The sequence below is a fragment of the Zootoca vivipara genome, chromosome 5 (assembly GCF_965207765.1).
Source record: "Zootoca vivipara chromosome 5, rZooViv2.hap1.1, whole genome shotgun sequence".
Classification (NCBI taxonomy): Eukaryota; Metazoa; Chordata; class Lepidosauria; order Squamata; family Lacertidae; genus Zootoca; species Zootoca vivipara.
This window is the reverse complement of record NC_142588.1, coordinates 80803433-80819884: the sequence shown is the minus strand read 5'-3', so window position 1 is coordinate 80819884 and position 16452 is coordinate 80803433. Positions and strand designations below refer to the sequence as shown.

The 16452-nt window shown below is 44.6% G+C and overlaps 2 protein-coding genes across 7 annotated transcripts in view; both read left to right on the top strand.

The window, feature by feature from the left end:
• The window catches only part of WDR49 (WD repeat domain 49), a 101324-nt gene extending 88181 nt beyond the window's left edge, over positions 1–13143 (top strand). For 4 of the 5 annotated variants that reach the window (XM_060274407.2, XM_035132371.3, XM_088669168.1 and 1 more), the window contains 6 exons: positions 292–489; positions 2263–2447; positions 5085–5194; positions 6649–6795; positions 10967–11138; positions 12771–13143. In XM_060274407.2, coding sequence (XP_060130390.2) covers positions 292–489; positions 2263–2447; positions 5085–5194; positions 6649–6795; positions 10967–11112 — 786 coding nt within the window. In that variant the 3' untranslated portion in view covers positions 11113–11138; positions 12771–13143. The remainder of the gene's footprint in view (positions 1–291; positions 490–2262; positions 2448–5084; positions 5195–6648; positions 6796–10966; positions 11139–12770) is intronic. The other variant, XM_060274404.2, reaches the window with a different exon arrangement.
• Positions 13144–13930: 787 nt separating this feature from the next.
• The window catches only part of SERPINI2 (serpin family I member 2), a 45280-nt gene continuing 42758 nt past the window's right edge, over positions 13931–16452 (top strand). The window contains exons 1-2 of one of the 2 annotated variants that reach the window (XM_088669169.1): positions 13931–14159; positions 14649–14714. In XM_088669169.1, coding sequence (XP_088525295.1) covers positions 13984–14159; positions 14649–14714 — 242 coding nt within the window. In that variant the 5' untranslated portion in view covers positions 13931–13983. The remainder of the gene's footprint in view (positions 14160–14648; positions 14715–16452) is intronic. The other variant, XM_088669170.1, reaches the window with a different exon arrangement.

The following is a 16452-nucleotide window of genomic DNA, read 5'->3' as shown; positions in this document are numbered from 1 at the left end:
AAGATGATGGAGCAGTGGGTTTGTGTGGGGTGGAAACATCTGACTTTTATATGGAATGTAGCCCACTGTAAGAATCATACCCACCAATCTGCCCATTTTTGCCTCTGGTCACACCAACCTCTGGCCCCCCACAAGCTGCTCAGAAGCCCCCAGAAGAATGTGGCTTTTGGCCTGGAAAAGTTCCCCATTCCCGCTATAGGCTATTGTCTCTCTTTCTGCACTAGATATTCCCACGCCTTGTCCTTTCTTTCTAATAACCTTAGCACTTGCTTCTTTTCTTCCTCCCACAAGGATTACTGCCTTATTTTGGGAGAAAATGTGAATTACCAGCCACCCCCTCTGATCAGATCTTTCCAGATGCACGATGATTGTATCACTTGCCTGGAGACCTGCGTACGAAACAACTGCCTCTTTATCCTCTCGTCTTCTGCAGACTGCAGCATTGTTCTTACTGATATTTCTGGCGTTCCGTTTGGAATATTTGGGCAGGTAGGAAGGTGGCTGTTTTCACTGTGTTTTTGACATTACTATTTGCTTCCTCTCAACGTTGCACTCATTACCATCATTTAAGAATAAAAAGTTGTCAAGGATTCCCGCGGAGATCTTTCCCCGGGGAAGGCACATAAAGACCAATATAGTGTGCCAGGTTTTCTCTCCCTTGCCAAAAATACAGAAAGCAACAACTCACAGGGACTTTGGCACATCTCCCCGTTAAATGCGCCAAAGGCAATGTTTGAAATTGCAGAGAGGTAAAAGCTTTCCTCAAAGCACATATAACTCAAAGAAATAATTGGATGGGTTGTAATTTGTCTAAATAAAGCGGTGATGTTGAGAGCACTGCAAATCCTGAATGTGAGACACAGCTGATACAAACTCTATGACCTTATTTTTTAATTCACTCTCATTGGCCAGCTATAGAGGTAGCAGCTTTTAAGACATCAGCTATTAGGACGTTAATGCCCAACCCGTCTTTGGAGATGAGGGCCTCACATTTATTAAGCCAATTCAAAGTGGTTTCATTATTGGATTGTTCAAAAAACCAGCAACACCACCCCATGGTTTCTGGAAGTCTAATGTCTGACATATTTTGAAGCTTCAGGCACTGCAACAGCAGGACAATGTTTGTTCTAGGCAAAACAATTTCCAGAGAGGTATGCTTCAAAGAGTGGCAAAATAATAATAATAATAATAAATATATCAAGGTTTATCTGGCAGGGAAGGAAGCCCAGAATAAAACATAAAGTCATGTTTGGTAGAAAAGAGAGAGGAGGCTTCACTCTACTGGACTTCCAAATCTACTTTGAGGCATCATGTTTATGGTGGACAAAATATTGGATATTATTGGAAAATATCAGAGTGTTAAATTTGGAAGGGTATGATATACGATTTGGGTGCCATGCCTACCTATGGTATGGAAAGGCAAAAATGTATAAAAGCTTTACAAACCATGCGATCAGGAAAAAATTATACTGAATATGGGAAAAGTACAAAAATCTATAACAAAAGAAAACACCAATGTGGATATCCTCAACTGAAGGAAAACAACAAATATGGATAAACAATGATTAACATATAAAGAAACCCTAGATCTTACAGGACAGGAACCAAGGTTGAACAATCCCGAGGAATTAAAAAATGTATTAATGCATTGGTTACAGATACATCAGATTAACGAACTGTTTAAGAAAGATTAGAAAATTGGATTTGCAGAACAAAAAACCCAAATTACAGTGGATTTATTAGATAAAAAAAGTATTATCAAAAATGAACAAACTGCTGCTAGAGTGGGAAACAAAAGAGGAATTTGTGAAATCAAGTATGATTAAGTGGACACAGGAATGTGGGTCATAATATTAATTATGAGCTATGGGAGAATTTATGAAAAGTAAATATGAATTTTATGGCATGTTACACATTAAAAGTAAATATGATGAAAATGACCCACAGATGGTACTTAACACCTGCCAAACTAGCAAAAATGTTGGGACTTCAGCCTTAGTCTCCTGAACAGGAGATGGAACACATACAACCTCCACCAGTTCTCTGATGAAAATATGGACGTCCTACCATGCCCTCCAACATTTCTGCTGTGAAAATAGGGACGTTCTAAGGAAAAGTGGGACATTCTGGGATCAAATCAGAAACCAGGATGGCTTCTGTAAATCTAGAACTGTCCCTGGAAAATACAGACGCTTGGAGGGTCTGAGATGGACCTCTCTTGCGAAGCTCTGATACGTGTATGTACCCTCTGTTCCTTCTTAGGAAGGACATTGGAGGATTGGAAATCATGTTCCATCCTTCCCCAAGGAGGAAAACAAGTATGACGCAGAGGAGGAGAATGATATTAAAAAGAACACCGTATCCTCGGTTGAAGAGGAAGAGCCTCCCCCTATTCCAGTGGAACAAGCTGTACCTGCTACAGAGGATAACGACAACTTCGCATGTGTGTAAGTAATTTCCCTAAAAGCTTGATTTACAGTGACACATTTGGAAAAAGGGAGGCTATTAAGACAGAGTCAAAGTATATAATTATCAGGAGCTTCCTTTCAGAGATAATATTTTAAATAGGCCTGGCCAGGAAATGGATTTTTTGTTGGAGATCAGAATCTCCACCCCACCAGTAGCAGTTTTTCCTTGGGGTCCAAGTCAGAAAGGTTTGAGGGAGACAAAAATGATGCTGGAGAATTTAGTCCGGGAGTGTTTGGGCCATCAAGTGAAGATAAGCCATTTCCTCTAAGCTTTCGAGGTGGGTATTAACGCCTAGTAGGTGTTTTCTGAAATGAGCCAACTCTACAGGGCCCGAGAGCTCCTTTTTCAGCAGATGCCCATCTGACTTCAGAGGTATCTCAGGATGGCAACCAGGGAAATGGCCTTCTTCATGGTGGCACCCAAGTAGAGATGGGAGAGAAATTCTATACAGTTTGTATTTAATTTATCTAATTTGCACTCCTCCAAACACAGCCATCCTTCAGATTTTTGCCATGCAGTTTTCTAGTCAAGTAATGTGCACATAAATGCATATACTAGGATATGTGCATATTAGGCAATGCAAACAGATGCACACGTGAAACTCGGAAAATTAGAATATCGTCGAAAAGTACATTTATTTCAGTACTGTAATGCAACTTATTATTTTTTATTTTTCTTTTAATTTTTACAAATGCTTTCTTTCCAAAATTCCACAGTAATAAAACAAATAGTTACAGTTATACAAAAATAAACATCGCTATTACATTTCATTAATTACATTCCATTTATAATTGACCCGCCTAACAACAAATAAAGGTTTGACATATCTTGCTTTGCATGTCATGCATCTATCTCATATATTGGTTTCACCTTTTAAATTGCTTTACTGAAATAAATGCACTTCTCGACGATATTCTAATTTTCTGAGTTTCACCTGTATATTAGAAGAAATTCAAACTAAATTGCTGCTGATTTTCATGAGTATGTGTTTTTTTTAAAAAACCACAAACTAATGTGGAAATGTGGAGAAATGAATTTCCTCATTTATAAGTTTTGGGTCCCGGATCAAGGCTCTCTTATTTTCCAAGAAATTGTAACTGGAAATTATTGTGATGCATCTGACGTTTAGTTCTGGCCACCCAATGATTTTTATTTTGCCTTTTCTCTCCTGATCCTGCGTATACTGTACAAGGCAAGTATTTCATTTGGCCCCTGACACATAGCAGCCCAATACATTGCAGGAAAAGCTTCAGCCATGGCATAAAAGCACAGGAGCAGGGCAAGTAAGGAAGGTGGCAGGACTGCAGATATTCCATGACAACGTGCTGTGTTCTGCTTTAGAAACAGGGTTTACAGCTTCTTCATTTCATAGCAGCAATATACAAAAGTACTCTTTATGACAAACTAGTCTAATTTTGCGCTTCTAACGGCTGAGAGGTTAGAGGTGCGAGGCTCTTTGATTCCGAGTGAGCTCATACATTCTAAAATGTATAAATCTTTCATGGGCTTTTGTAATGTATACTGTGCCAGAGCATAAGAACAGTAAAATTAAACTCTGGCTAAGTGCTTCCTCAGTTTTAAATAACTTCCTTGATGTAACATAATGAAGGCTTTGTATTATTAACCATTTTAATAACCTTGGGTGAAAGAATGTAACCTTCCTGTACTGCCACAGCCCCCCAGGGAATAATTCCTATGACCCGTATGCCCATGATGCGCTTGGGCAGGAAAAGATGCTGAGCACAGCAGCAGTTGAGGATCCGCACAGCAGGATCGGTGCTGATGGCTGGTGTGCAACTGGTGCGCTGGTTTTGGGAGATTGATCTGCTCAATGTCGTCTCATATCCTAAGGCAGGAACAGGAAAGGAATTTGGTTTTCAATGCACCCCCTGCCCGATTTGCTCTGACCAAAACAATATGCAAACCGAAGCAAGGCTATTCTTCAAAACGAACCCTCTGATTTTTGTGACCCAACCCAAAAATGTCTACAAATTAAATTCACGTATTAGGAGGAGCTGTGTGTAAAAATGCATACATTAGCAAAAATGATATCGAGGTTTAGTTGTTTAAATAATTAAGACTGCAGACCTGTGCACATTTTATCTGGAATTTAGCTCCATCGGTGCTGACTCGCAGCTAAATGTGCATAGTACTGGTGCCGCGAACCAATGAAAGATTTATTTTGTTCGTTTAAAATATTTAAATACATTGAAGCCTCTTCGGTGAAGAAGCCTCGTCTCTTGACAATTCTTTGATTTAGCCTTACAGCATGGTCTCAAGCTTTAGGTTCACCTCTGTCTCATCCTGAGAGCTTCTGTTTGGGTGTTACAGGAATCCGACAACACTCAGCATTGGCTCTATGAAATATTTTCTTTGGTGGCTTTGTTTGATTCATTCATCTGATTTGTTCAGCCCTGTTAAGCCGATTGAGAGGGATGGATGGTGAACTCCACTTCAGGGTAAACATTCCATTTGGCCTCTAATCCTAGTGCTCTATTATACCATTAAATAAGAGTGGATGCATCTTCAGAAGTCATGATCCTTTGTACACAGAAGGCTATAAAACAAATTGTGGAATGTCAGTTCATTTTGCTTCCTGATTTCCGTCTGTCCAGGCTGAATATATGGGACAACACAATATTAGGTAAAAGATACAAAGAGGGGAAAACACAGAAAAGAAGAAAACATACCCTCTTCAACAGAACTGCTGTGATAAAGCCAACAGGTATGCCATTAATTTGATGAATTCAGCAACATTTGGGCATCTTCGTCGACGCAGCCAATCTGTTGGCTTAAAGCAAGGGTGGGCACCCATCAGCCTCATGCAGGACAGCCTTCAGTCCCAAGTTCAAAAGCAGTCTCAAGCAATCCATTCAGACCTAGGGAGGGGCCATAGCTCAGTGGTAAGAGCATCTGCCTTGCATGCAGAAGGTCCCAGGTTCAACCCGCAGCATTTCCAGGTCAGTCTGGGAGAAATTCCTTGCCTGAAACACCTCAACAACAACAATAATACATTTTTATTTATACCCCGCCCTCCCCAGCCAAGGGTGGCTAACACCAAATATAAAACAACTATTTAAAATACAATTCAACAACAAGACTAAATACATTAAAATTAAAAATTAAAAACTAGAAATTAAAAATACAGCCTCATACAATAGGGAAAAAGAAAGGGAAAATGGCTCCAGGCCAAATGCCAAGCAGAACAACTCTGTCTTACAGGCCCTGCGGAAAGAAATCAGGTCCCGGAGGGCCCTGGTCTCAGGAGACAGAGCGTTCCACCAGGTCGGGGCCAGTGTTGAGAAGGCCCTGGTTCTAGTTGAGGCTAATCTGATTTCCTTTGGGCCCAGGACCTCTAAGATGTTACTATTTATGCACCTTAAGGTCCTCCGCGGGGCATACCGGGAGAGACGGTCCCGTAGGTATGAGGGTCCTAGGCCGTAAAGGGCTTTAAAGGTCAAAACCAGTACCTTAAATCTGACCCTATACTCCACCCACACTGGGCCTGCATACAACGTGGGCTGCTGATATATTCCATCCTTGATGTAGCGCCTCACACCCAGTGCTATTTTTCTAGAAATAGAGGGGGCGGAACTCACCATGAATGCCCCCCTCGTTCTCCGTTCTCTGCAATGGCACCCACCTGAGAGGTGAACCTCTGCTCACACCTCATAGAATGCCATGCCTTCACTTCCCTGACTTTTTGCAGGGGCAGGGGCAGGATTGGTTTGGGGGATGCAATGCAGGAGTCTGTCACTGGAAGGAAATAGCGGAAAAGCCCCAGCGTGGCTTGTTGGATCCCAGCCGAGGGATAAATTGCAAGAACTAGTCAAGAACTTTCCATTGATGGGAAACCTCAGTGAAAAGAAATGCATTTATCTTATGTAAATGACAGATTTTGTGACGTTTGCTTGGAAAACTTGCCTGTTAATTAAAATTAAGGGTTATGGCCCTCCCTTTCTTAATGCGGAAGATTAAGAGTTTTCCTTGGCAGAACTTAATAAAAAATGGCCAGTGAATCTCGCTGCATATGTATCTGTGTTTATCCAGCTGAATATTTCTCAGTTGTGGAAGTGGCATAGTATGATTAGGCACAAAACATTAGCTTTGCTTCAACTGCAATTGTGCTGATATGTGAAATGATTTTCTGCCTTTGGAATAATCCTCTGGTTTGAAAAGTTGTATTTAGGTCATTAAATATTGAAGCCCTGGAGGAGACGACAGAAATGAATGAGAGCGACTTTCTTCTGCACCCTGACAAATACTTTGGGGAAAAGTTGGCGGAGAAGGACTCTGAAGATTTAAAGCTGCCTACCCTTTCGGCAAGTAAGTAGACCTTCATTATATCCTCATTACTCTAGCTCCTGCTAGCAAGAGGCAAAAATAAAGGTCACTAGCTTATCTCTCTTAAAAGAAAGTAACGGTAATAGGAAAGTCTAGAATTTATCACTTGGCCACTGGCAAGCCTTTGAGGATATAACAAGCCAGGAAGTTGCTGGAAGCATGCAATCCAAGCCGTAAACAAGGTTGGCATGTTAAATATGTCACTTGCCGTGGCCAAATGGTTAGGGCGCTTGCAGAGCAAGCCTGTACTCAAGCTGTGACCACTGAAGTATCAAAGGATATGGTGGATGCTCAGTTACTCTGCTGGGATAGGAGATACGTCACCGCCACCATGACAGATAGTATTGGGCAGACAAATGAATATACTGTGCATGGTTAAATGGTGGAATTTGCTCCCATGAGATGTTTTATGTACATGCAACATCTTGTGTGAGGTGTTCATCATTGTTATCCAGGATGGCCTGAGCTTGTGGTCCAGTCCCTGCCTAAAGTCTTCTTGAGTCAGCCACAGGTGGATTTTGGAACTGCTAGACTCCTTTGCTTTGCAGCTTTTCTCAGCCAACAATATGAGGACCGTTTTGCTGGCCAGAGCAAAAGTCTCCAGGCAGGTGCTCCAGGCAGGTGTTCATGGGCAGCCCCCAAGTAGGAGCGGCAGGAGGGAGCTGCCTCTTGCTGTTGGTAGCTGATCACTGGAGGTCTTTTGCATGAACACAAAGGGGCTTGATGAACTGCTTTATCCAGGTTCCATTAAGCCCAGTACTGGCCAGCTTGACCCACAGCAGATCTGCACAGGCTGAAGTGGTGCTTTCCCTAGGCCTGCTGCCCAAGATCCTTTCTGAGCATGTGTCTTCCCTTCCACAAAACGACAACATCACACCTGTTCCTGGTTTCTTACCCCTCCCTCCCTTCTTCTAGCCAATTTCTAAGGGAAGAGTCCTTTCTTTTCACTCAAAAACAAGCGAACATCTGCCCACACTGAATTCTTTAACAGCAAACATCACTTAAAAAAAAAAAATTAACTGATTGTTGACAAAAGACCCTTCCACTCATTTCTCTCTCCCCACTTGGATAATTTTTGAGCGTGATTTCTCAACACAAGTACCCTCAAGGATGGGCAACAACGGGTCTGAGGGCTGAAGGTGGCACTCCAAGCCAGGTCACACACACTTCTAAGCCGCTCCATCAGCCCTCGATGATTGTTCTTGAATTCTGATAATGTTTCCTGCTGGATGGAAGAAAAAGATGGGTGCATTAGAGTGTGCAGAAACTAGCCAACTTTTCTTGCTGGCATCTGTCCATCTTGAGAGACAATGGTGTGCGCCTCTGGGGCGGAAGTCAAACTGCTGCGTTAGCAGCTCTGAAGTGACCTCCTTGGGGTGCAAACCTGGGTACTGTGTCTGGATGTCCTGAGCCGTCCAGACAATAAGACTCCCCTCTTGGCCTTGCTGATGTGGTCCATAGGAAAGTTGAGAAATACATTTGGTACCAGCTTGGCTGCAGGAGTTGCTGGAAGGAGGCGTACAAGCCACTATCCAACCGTCTTAGGGACTCCACTCCGGATTTGTGCAGGGTTTGCTCCTCAGCCCTTTCTTCTCCTGAATATGTCCCTCGAGGCAGTGGAGGTTTAGGATCAGAGTTTTCCTTCCCCTGGATTCCTTCCCAGGTTGACAAGTCCCATCTGCTCCTTAGCCTACTGTACAAAGGTAAATTTTGTATTCATTGCTCTACTCATCTTTGTCTCTAGCCATACCCACCACTGGTAAGTGGCCCCCTGGAAGGTTGCTCAGAAAAAATGTGGTGCTTGGGCTGTAAAAGGCTCCCTACCCCTTTGTTGATTGATGGAGAATTGTTGTGGGGACATCAGAAGAAGTGTTTAGCATAGTGCTACTCAGAAAGGACTGCCTTTGTGACAGCAGATTCTTCGCCAAAGGCTTCCTCAGATCATTTGTAGGCTATAACAGTGAATGGAGCTGGTGCAGGAGAAAGGCTATTTTCATATCTCAGCATCAGCACTCCTGACTTGATAGAGGAAAATATATATCTTCCAGCTAGATAAGAAGAGGCAACAGAGAATTAGATGGAAAGCCCCATGAGGGGGGAAAAGAGAATTAAATGGGAGTTTATGCTGATGATTCAGCACAGCACAATGACAGCCCCCACATGGCTCCAAAAAGCAATTAAAAAAATTAAAATATAATCCTTTTGGAGGCTGGATCAATTCCCAAAGAGCTTTTTTGACTAGCCAGGTGCATGATCTCAGTTGGCAAAATGCTGATTTTTCTTTGCTGTCGTTAATCTTGCCAGAATTTTGGATCTTTCCCTGTTCCCCAGGAGCTTTGGATACAAAACGCTATTATTAAATTTATATGAAGCACTTCAGAATTTTTCTCATTAATCCTCCTGAAACTCCTGTTTTAGGCACTAAATAAACTAAATAAGACTAAATAAGCTTTCATGTTAACTTTCAGTAAGGAATTTGCAACCATTAAAGCTTCAGAAGGTTTTTGTTTTGGTATCCAGGGTGATCAATCTCTCATTGTCATAAAAGTGTGTAAACCTCAATGTTTGCTTTGGAAGTCATATTGCTATGCAGTTTGAGCCCTTCTCCTCACCCTTAAAATGGATGGGGGTGAGTGAAATATTCAAGTGGGGAAGAATACAGCCTCTGAGATGAAGCTCTTTCATGCACCAACAGGACAATATAATTTTAGAGTCAGTGGTGAATCCTAAATCCTGAATTTGTCTGTTCACTTGAATAGGCACATGGAAGCCTATGTAACTGAAGTTATGGTTCAACTGCAGCCATCTTCTTATATACACAGAGATCTAGGTCTGCGGTTTGTGTGGCCTCCAGTGGGTGGGACAACAGCAGGCAGGAGAGCAAGGAAGCAGCACTGGTCGTAGGTGTTTAACCCAGGAGGGAGAGGTGCTTCACAAAGCAGTTGAGCAAACTGCTCTGCAAAGCACCTCCCCGCGCCTTTAAAAGGGGATAAAAAGGTAAAGGGTAAAAGGATCCCTGACCATTTGGTCCAGTCGTGACCGACTCTGAGGTTGCGGAGCTCATCTCGCATTATTGGCCGAGGGAGCCGGTGTACAGCTTCCGGGTCATGTGGCCAGCATGACAAAGCCGCTTCTGGCGAACCAGAGCAGCGCACGGAAACACTGTTTACCTTCCCGCCGGAGCGGTACCTATTTATCTACTTGCACTTTGATGTGCTTTCGAACTGCTAGGTGGGCAGGAGCTGGGACCGAGCAATGGGAGCTCACCCTGTCGCGGGGATTTGAACCGCCGACCTTCTGATCAGCAAGCCCTAGGCTCTGCGGTTTAACCCACAGTGCCACCTGTGTCCCTTAAAAGGTAATAGAGGTTGGCAAAGGGGTTGGTAGGGTTGATGAGTGAAGTGAGCTGGGGCAAGGCCCCTAGTAATTCTACAGAGGAGAAGGTGGCACTGTGAAACCACTGAGCCACTTGGGCTTGCTGATCAGAAGGTCAGCAGTTCGAATCCGTGCAGTGGGGTGAGCTCCCGTTGCTCGGTCCCAGCTTCTGCCAACCTAGCAGTTTGAAGGCACATCAGGGCAAGTACATAAGTAGGTACCACTACTGTGGGAAGGTAAACAGCATTTCCGTGCGCTCTGGCACTTGTCAGTCCTCCGTGCGCCAGAAGCGGTTTAGTCCTGCTGGCCACATGACCCAGAAAGCTGTCTGTGGACAAATGCTGACTCCCTCGGCCTGAAGCGAGATGAGCACCACAACCCCCTAGTTGCCTTTGATTGGACATAACCATCCAGGGGTCCTTTCCCCTCTTTTTTACCTTTAATTCTACATGTATTGAATTTCATGTGAGTGGTATTATTTGCCAGCTGGGTATGTGCAACTTAACAGCTGTCATTCCCCAGTATTTTGGAGCTTATGTGAACCCAGAAAGCCCTTAACATAACATGTTAAACCAAAAGGGGTTTTTGTTTCTTAATTGCTATAGGATGACGACTTACTAATAAATAGGCTGTGTTTTGTATTGCTTTCTTCCTCTCATTCATTTTCATATTCACCACAAGTCTTCTCTCTTCCTTTCTCTCTCTCTCTTAAAATAAAGATGAAGCGGTCCAGTCTTAATGGGGTTATTTATTAATTTCCTTTATTTTCGTCCTGTAGCCCTGAAAGCTGCATTTGATGAAAAGAACTTATTCCCCAAAGAAATTCTGGACCGTGAAAAAAAATCAAGGCAGCTGCATGAGGAAATGTGCAACAGAGGCAGGATAACAAACGAGAGGAAGCAAGGGAAGTTGAAAGGAAAATGAATCAAGCTTTGCTTTAAAAAAGGGAGGTAGGTATGAAGGATGCCACCTGGTGATGACATGAGGCAGGCGTTGGCCCGTTGAGAAGGAGGCAGGGGAAAGAGCCTAAAGATAGCTTCTGAGATGATAAAGGGGTTGGGTAGGTAAAAGAAAGTCTACAGACCCTGCGTGTGAGAGAGCTTCCCTAGATAAAGGATAGGGAACAACAAAATTCCCTTCGAAATCATGGATTTGTCTACCAAGGAAGCCCCCACTGTTTGCTATGCAATTGCTTTTCCATGGAACTTAAAAATGAAAACTGAGACACAGTGTTGTGTAATGGTTAGAATGCTCGACTTCTTGCTGGACCTTGGTCTTCCTCGTCTGTCAAAAGGAGCCAACATCCCCTGTTCATGTCGAATTCCTTAACCATATAAACTCCCTCCCTGTGTGTGTGTGTGTGTGTGAATATATTTGACTTGCTTTATATTCTACGGCTTGCTTGCCTGCTTTTGTCACCTGGAGCCATCTACCAGCCCTGGTTTTCTGCTTGCATCTGGATTGTGTCGACCTTGTCATGCAAGCTATTCCACTGGACTTTGATTGCTGCCTCCCCCTGGAGTGTGTCCCTGTGAAATGCCAGAGGAACTGCCTGGGGTGTTAAGCTTAACTGAGATGCCTTCCCCCAGTTGTTAAGAGCAGGGCTATTTTCAGCCATAACTCGCTAGAACTCGGTACCAGTACCTCTCAGGTGGGCACCATTGCTATTACAAGGGAACAAAGGAGGTGTTCGTGGCGAGTTCCAGCACCACTTTTTCCAGAAAAATAGCACTGGTTCAGAGTTCACAGCTTGCATCCTGTGCAGTCACAGAATGTTCTGTTCTCTTTTTAAAAAATAACTTTGCCTGTTACACCCAATAAATAATACATTGTACATAATCTCAGCTCCAGCACATTGATATTACATTTTGTTAGGTTATAATATATCATATTATAATGCTTTCTCGCAAAAGCCTTGCTTCTGTCTCGCAAATTGGATGGAAACAGTTGACCCAGATCACCTTCTCCTTCTTGTCTCTGCCCCGGTTCTTTAAATTTAACCAAAAGAATTAGCTATAAACTAATTCCGATGTTGATGCTTTTTTGTTTTTTAAAGCCTTCCTGGTTCCCCTCTGCCTTTCTGGTTCCCCTCTCCCTTTAATATCTTAATGCATCCTTGATCATTTGTGTGGCTTTGCTCTCTCCACTGCATGCTTATTATTGGTGTACATTTGCTTGATAATGGGGCCTCTGAAGGGATGTAGCCATTGATAGAGCAGGTCCCTGGTTCAATTCCTGCCATCTTCAGTTTGGGCTGGGAGAGTTCCTGACCTGAAACCCTGAAGAGACACTGCCAGTCAGTGCAGACAATACTGAGCTAGATGGACCGATGGTCTGACGCGGTATAAGGCAGCTTCCTATGTTCCAAAGGTGAGGTCACCTTTTTCTGATTGGGGCTTTGAAGAACGGAGAATCAGTGGGAACCAATGGAAGCAATGGATCTGTTCGGAGTATGACTAACACTGGATAGAAGTTGTATATACTAAATGAACTTGACTGTGCTTCCCCTAAGTGGAAACAAGGAGTCTTTGTGATGTACAAACTTCTTCCCTTCATTCTCAATATTTCTTTTCCTTTGCCAGAGCAAGGTTTTGCACAGCATTGCTAGACCCTGGAAGAAAAATGGTTTGAGGAACAGTTAACCAAATCAAAGGATGACAAGACGCTTCAAAATCCGAATTCAGAATGAAAAAGTGCATTTGTGTCGTACAGTCAGGATATAAGTTTTGCTTCTTTTCTTACATTTATTATGGATTACAAGTTTGTCTGCTTTTTGAGATGCAGCAAAAAAATAATAATGATGAAAAAAATGTCAGCACCGCAGGTCTGAATCTTCTGCCTGCCATGTACTTGTGATTTGTTTATGTACTTGAGAAAAAGCAGACAAGAACTGGAAGCCATTTCCTTTATTGAAGAAGATTGTCTTAATAGCAATTCATTAAAGATATTTATGCAGTCCTCTGCTCATGTAATGAATATTTAACCATTCTGAAAACAAAGGTTCAGAAATCCAAAGTTATTGCTCCTCTAGGTGAGGTTGATTTCACATGATTGTTTGGTTTTGCCCAATCCACTTTCCAAATAGGGCAGGAGTGGCGAACCCCCTACCTGGGGATCAGCCCCTATGTCTTTTTTAGGGGGGAGTGGGGGGCTTGCTAAGACTTCACAAACTTTGGTGGCAGCAGCAGAAGGACAAAACAATGTTAAGTAGGCACAGCACTGATTAGGGATGGGCAAATGTGTCAATTTCAGTTCCTCAGTTTCCCAATTGTTCAATTCTTCATATTTCTATTTGCTATCTGGTAAGCCCAACACCACCACGGGGAGGACTCTGCATCCTCTAGAAGGGCCCACTGGGGAAGTCCACTGAGAACACTTTGACCAGGGCCGCCTGAAACCTGATACTGGCCTGGACTTGGAATAAGACTTCTGCATTTCATTAAGGCCTCCACTCGCCGTTCTGCTTATGCTCTGTTCAAACCAGGACTGAGTGCTTTCAGTAAAAATAGATTTCGATGCTGAACGCTGTCTCAAACTTAAACCCCCAAGGACTCTGGCCAATTGCTGCATATAGACTCAGGGCCTTCTTAAAAATATCAGGCACTGTGGTGCAAAGATCCCTCTGCCCCCCCCCAGAGTTGCTGACCTTTTTTTTAGGGAAGTCGGCGCTGCCGACGACGTGCCCAGCTTTGCGGGGCTGGAGGAGGTGGGCAGTGGCTGGAGGGCAGCTCCTCCAATGGGGAAGAGGCGGAGGCTGGACGCGGTGGCTCCCGGCTCAGCTGGCTGCTTCGTGCCATGGTGGCCACGGCAGGCAGAGGCTCCGGGTGTGGCGCTGCTTCAGAGCAGCATGGTGGAGGTGGGCGAGAGTGGCGAGCTGATGCCGGGAGCCGCCACGTCCAGCCTCCACCTCTTCCCTGGCGCCCTCCAGAACTTGGCGCCCTGGGATGGCCCTGCGCCACTAGCCTCTATGGGTAAGACACACCTGTGTAGAATCATTCTTAAACGCCCCTGAATCATTTCTGCCCGTTTCCAAATGTATCTATGCACGTGTCTGTAAGGATATACACAATTAAACCATTCAGCTAGCCGAGCGCTCACTAGACAGGTGGATATGACCATTTATGTCCCAGCGTTCACTAGGGGAGCAATTTGTATAAATAACTTTTCCAGCCAATAACACCCAAGGTAAAGCAGCAACAAATTGGACTGGGTTCTGGGGCTCCTTGTGAGATTTGTGGTTGTCGTTCCCATTCTTCTGTAACGCTTACAAACGGCCTGATGTTCGAGCCTCTTGCAAACCGAGGCGCTTGGTTTATCTAACAGTGCAGCACTTTGGGAAGAAAAGCAGCCTCGGCAACCACCTGTTAAATGCCCGGCTCATTAATCAAGCAGCTTTTCCCAATAAATGTTGCCATGTAAACGCCCTTGGCCTTCTCCTTGATCTTTGCATTACTTGACAGCCTACGCTGGATGCACAGACCTTCTGCAAATCGTTGGATGGTGAATATTATGCTGCCGTTTTCCAGGTACGTGCCTTTTATATACACTGATAAAGTCATTAAAAAGTGGAGGGGGAAGATGGCACAATAGTGGCACTATGAATGCAAAGCTCAAGTTGCCTTTCATTGCCATGTCATTTTCCTTTCTTTCATTGTGCTTATGGGGAGTATTTCTGTGGGGCTTCTGCTTTGCTCTTTGCACTAAGTTTGCAGCAGAAAGTGATCCTGCTCCTGAAGAGTTCACACAAGTCCATTTCTAAATAAGTAATGATGTTGTTCCAGCTCGTGCTGAAATATCCTGCCTTTGGTAGCTCTGCTGGAGGCATCTACGTGGCTTCCCCAGTACTGAAATATGAAGAAGCAAAGCAGGGACTGAATTAGTTCATCCATGGCAGGACAAGTGATTCATGGACACAGTGTCCCTCCCTCCCTTCACTTGGTCTGTAATGGGCTTTGCCTTCTCTTTTGGCTTGTGGAGAAGGGCTGGCCCTCCAAAGCATTGTAGACTCCATCAGGCCCGTCCTAGCCATAGAGGCTAGTGGCGCAAAGAACCACGGCGCCAGGCGCTGGAGGGCGCTGGAAGGGCGCCAAGTGAGCGCAGGGTTCCAGCGATCTGGCCAGGACTGCGCTCCTTCTCCAAGGACTCCGCGCTGCGCCTCCTTGTTGTTTCCCCAGCGCTGGGTTCCACTCAGTCGAGCTTCACCACCAGCGTGCGCACAGCGCCCAAGCAGCTCTTGCTGGTCCCGCGGTGCGCGCACTGGTGGCGAAGCTTGACTGAGCGGAACCCAGCGCTGGGGAAATGAGAAGGAGGCGCAGCGCAGAGTCCTCGGAGGTGGCCTTCCGCTGCTGCCGCAGTTCGCTTGGCACTCCCGGGCCCTTGGAGAGGCGCTGGAGGGACCTAGCGCCAGGGTGCTAGGTGGGCTTAAGACGGCCCTGGACTCCATCAACCCTAGCCAGCATGGTCAGAAGTCAGGGCTGATGGGGAGTTGGAATCCAACATCTGGTGGGCCTCAGCTTCCCTATCCCTGCTGTAAAGTGAGTACGGGGAACAATGAAAACCTCCCACGGGTTTAGGAAAATGACTTATTGACCCAACCGGTATAAAGCATTCCCCCCCCCCCCAATATGTTTTGAACTGTAAGACTAGCTCCAAAATGAGCTACTTACACTTGCTGGGGCAGGTAGCATTGCGCAAAATGTGTTATGATTTTGGATCAATAAACCAGTTTCCTGCACTTAATGGATCCTCAGTTGTTTCCGCTTTGTGGTGTGTTTGATTATCCTGCGGCCCTCCAGATGTTGCCATGGATGATGTAAGTTGTAGTTCAGCAACATCTGGAGGGCTGAAAGTTCCCCACAAATGCCTTATGGATTGCAGGACTTTGCAACTTTAATTGTGCAGAGAAGAAGAAAAATAGGTTCGAGAATTGATTCGATATGTCAGATGGGAAAAACCACAGCTGGTTATTATTTTCTCCTTGTTTGCCATACTTAAAGATACGGGAGAACTCTCGGGGCCAAGCCAAACATTGCAAACTTTGTTTTAATTTTGGCTAGCTGATTTTTTAAAAAATAATTCTTGTTGTTAGGTAAAGGGACCCCTGACCATTAGGTCCAGTCGTGGCCGACTCTGGGGTTGCGACGCTCATCTCGCATTATTGGCCGAGCTTCTAGGTCATGTGGCCAGCACGACAAAGCTGCTTCTGGCGAACCAGAGCAGCACACGGAAACGCCGTTTACCTTCCCGCTGTAGCATTACCTATTT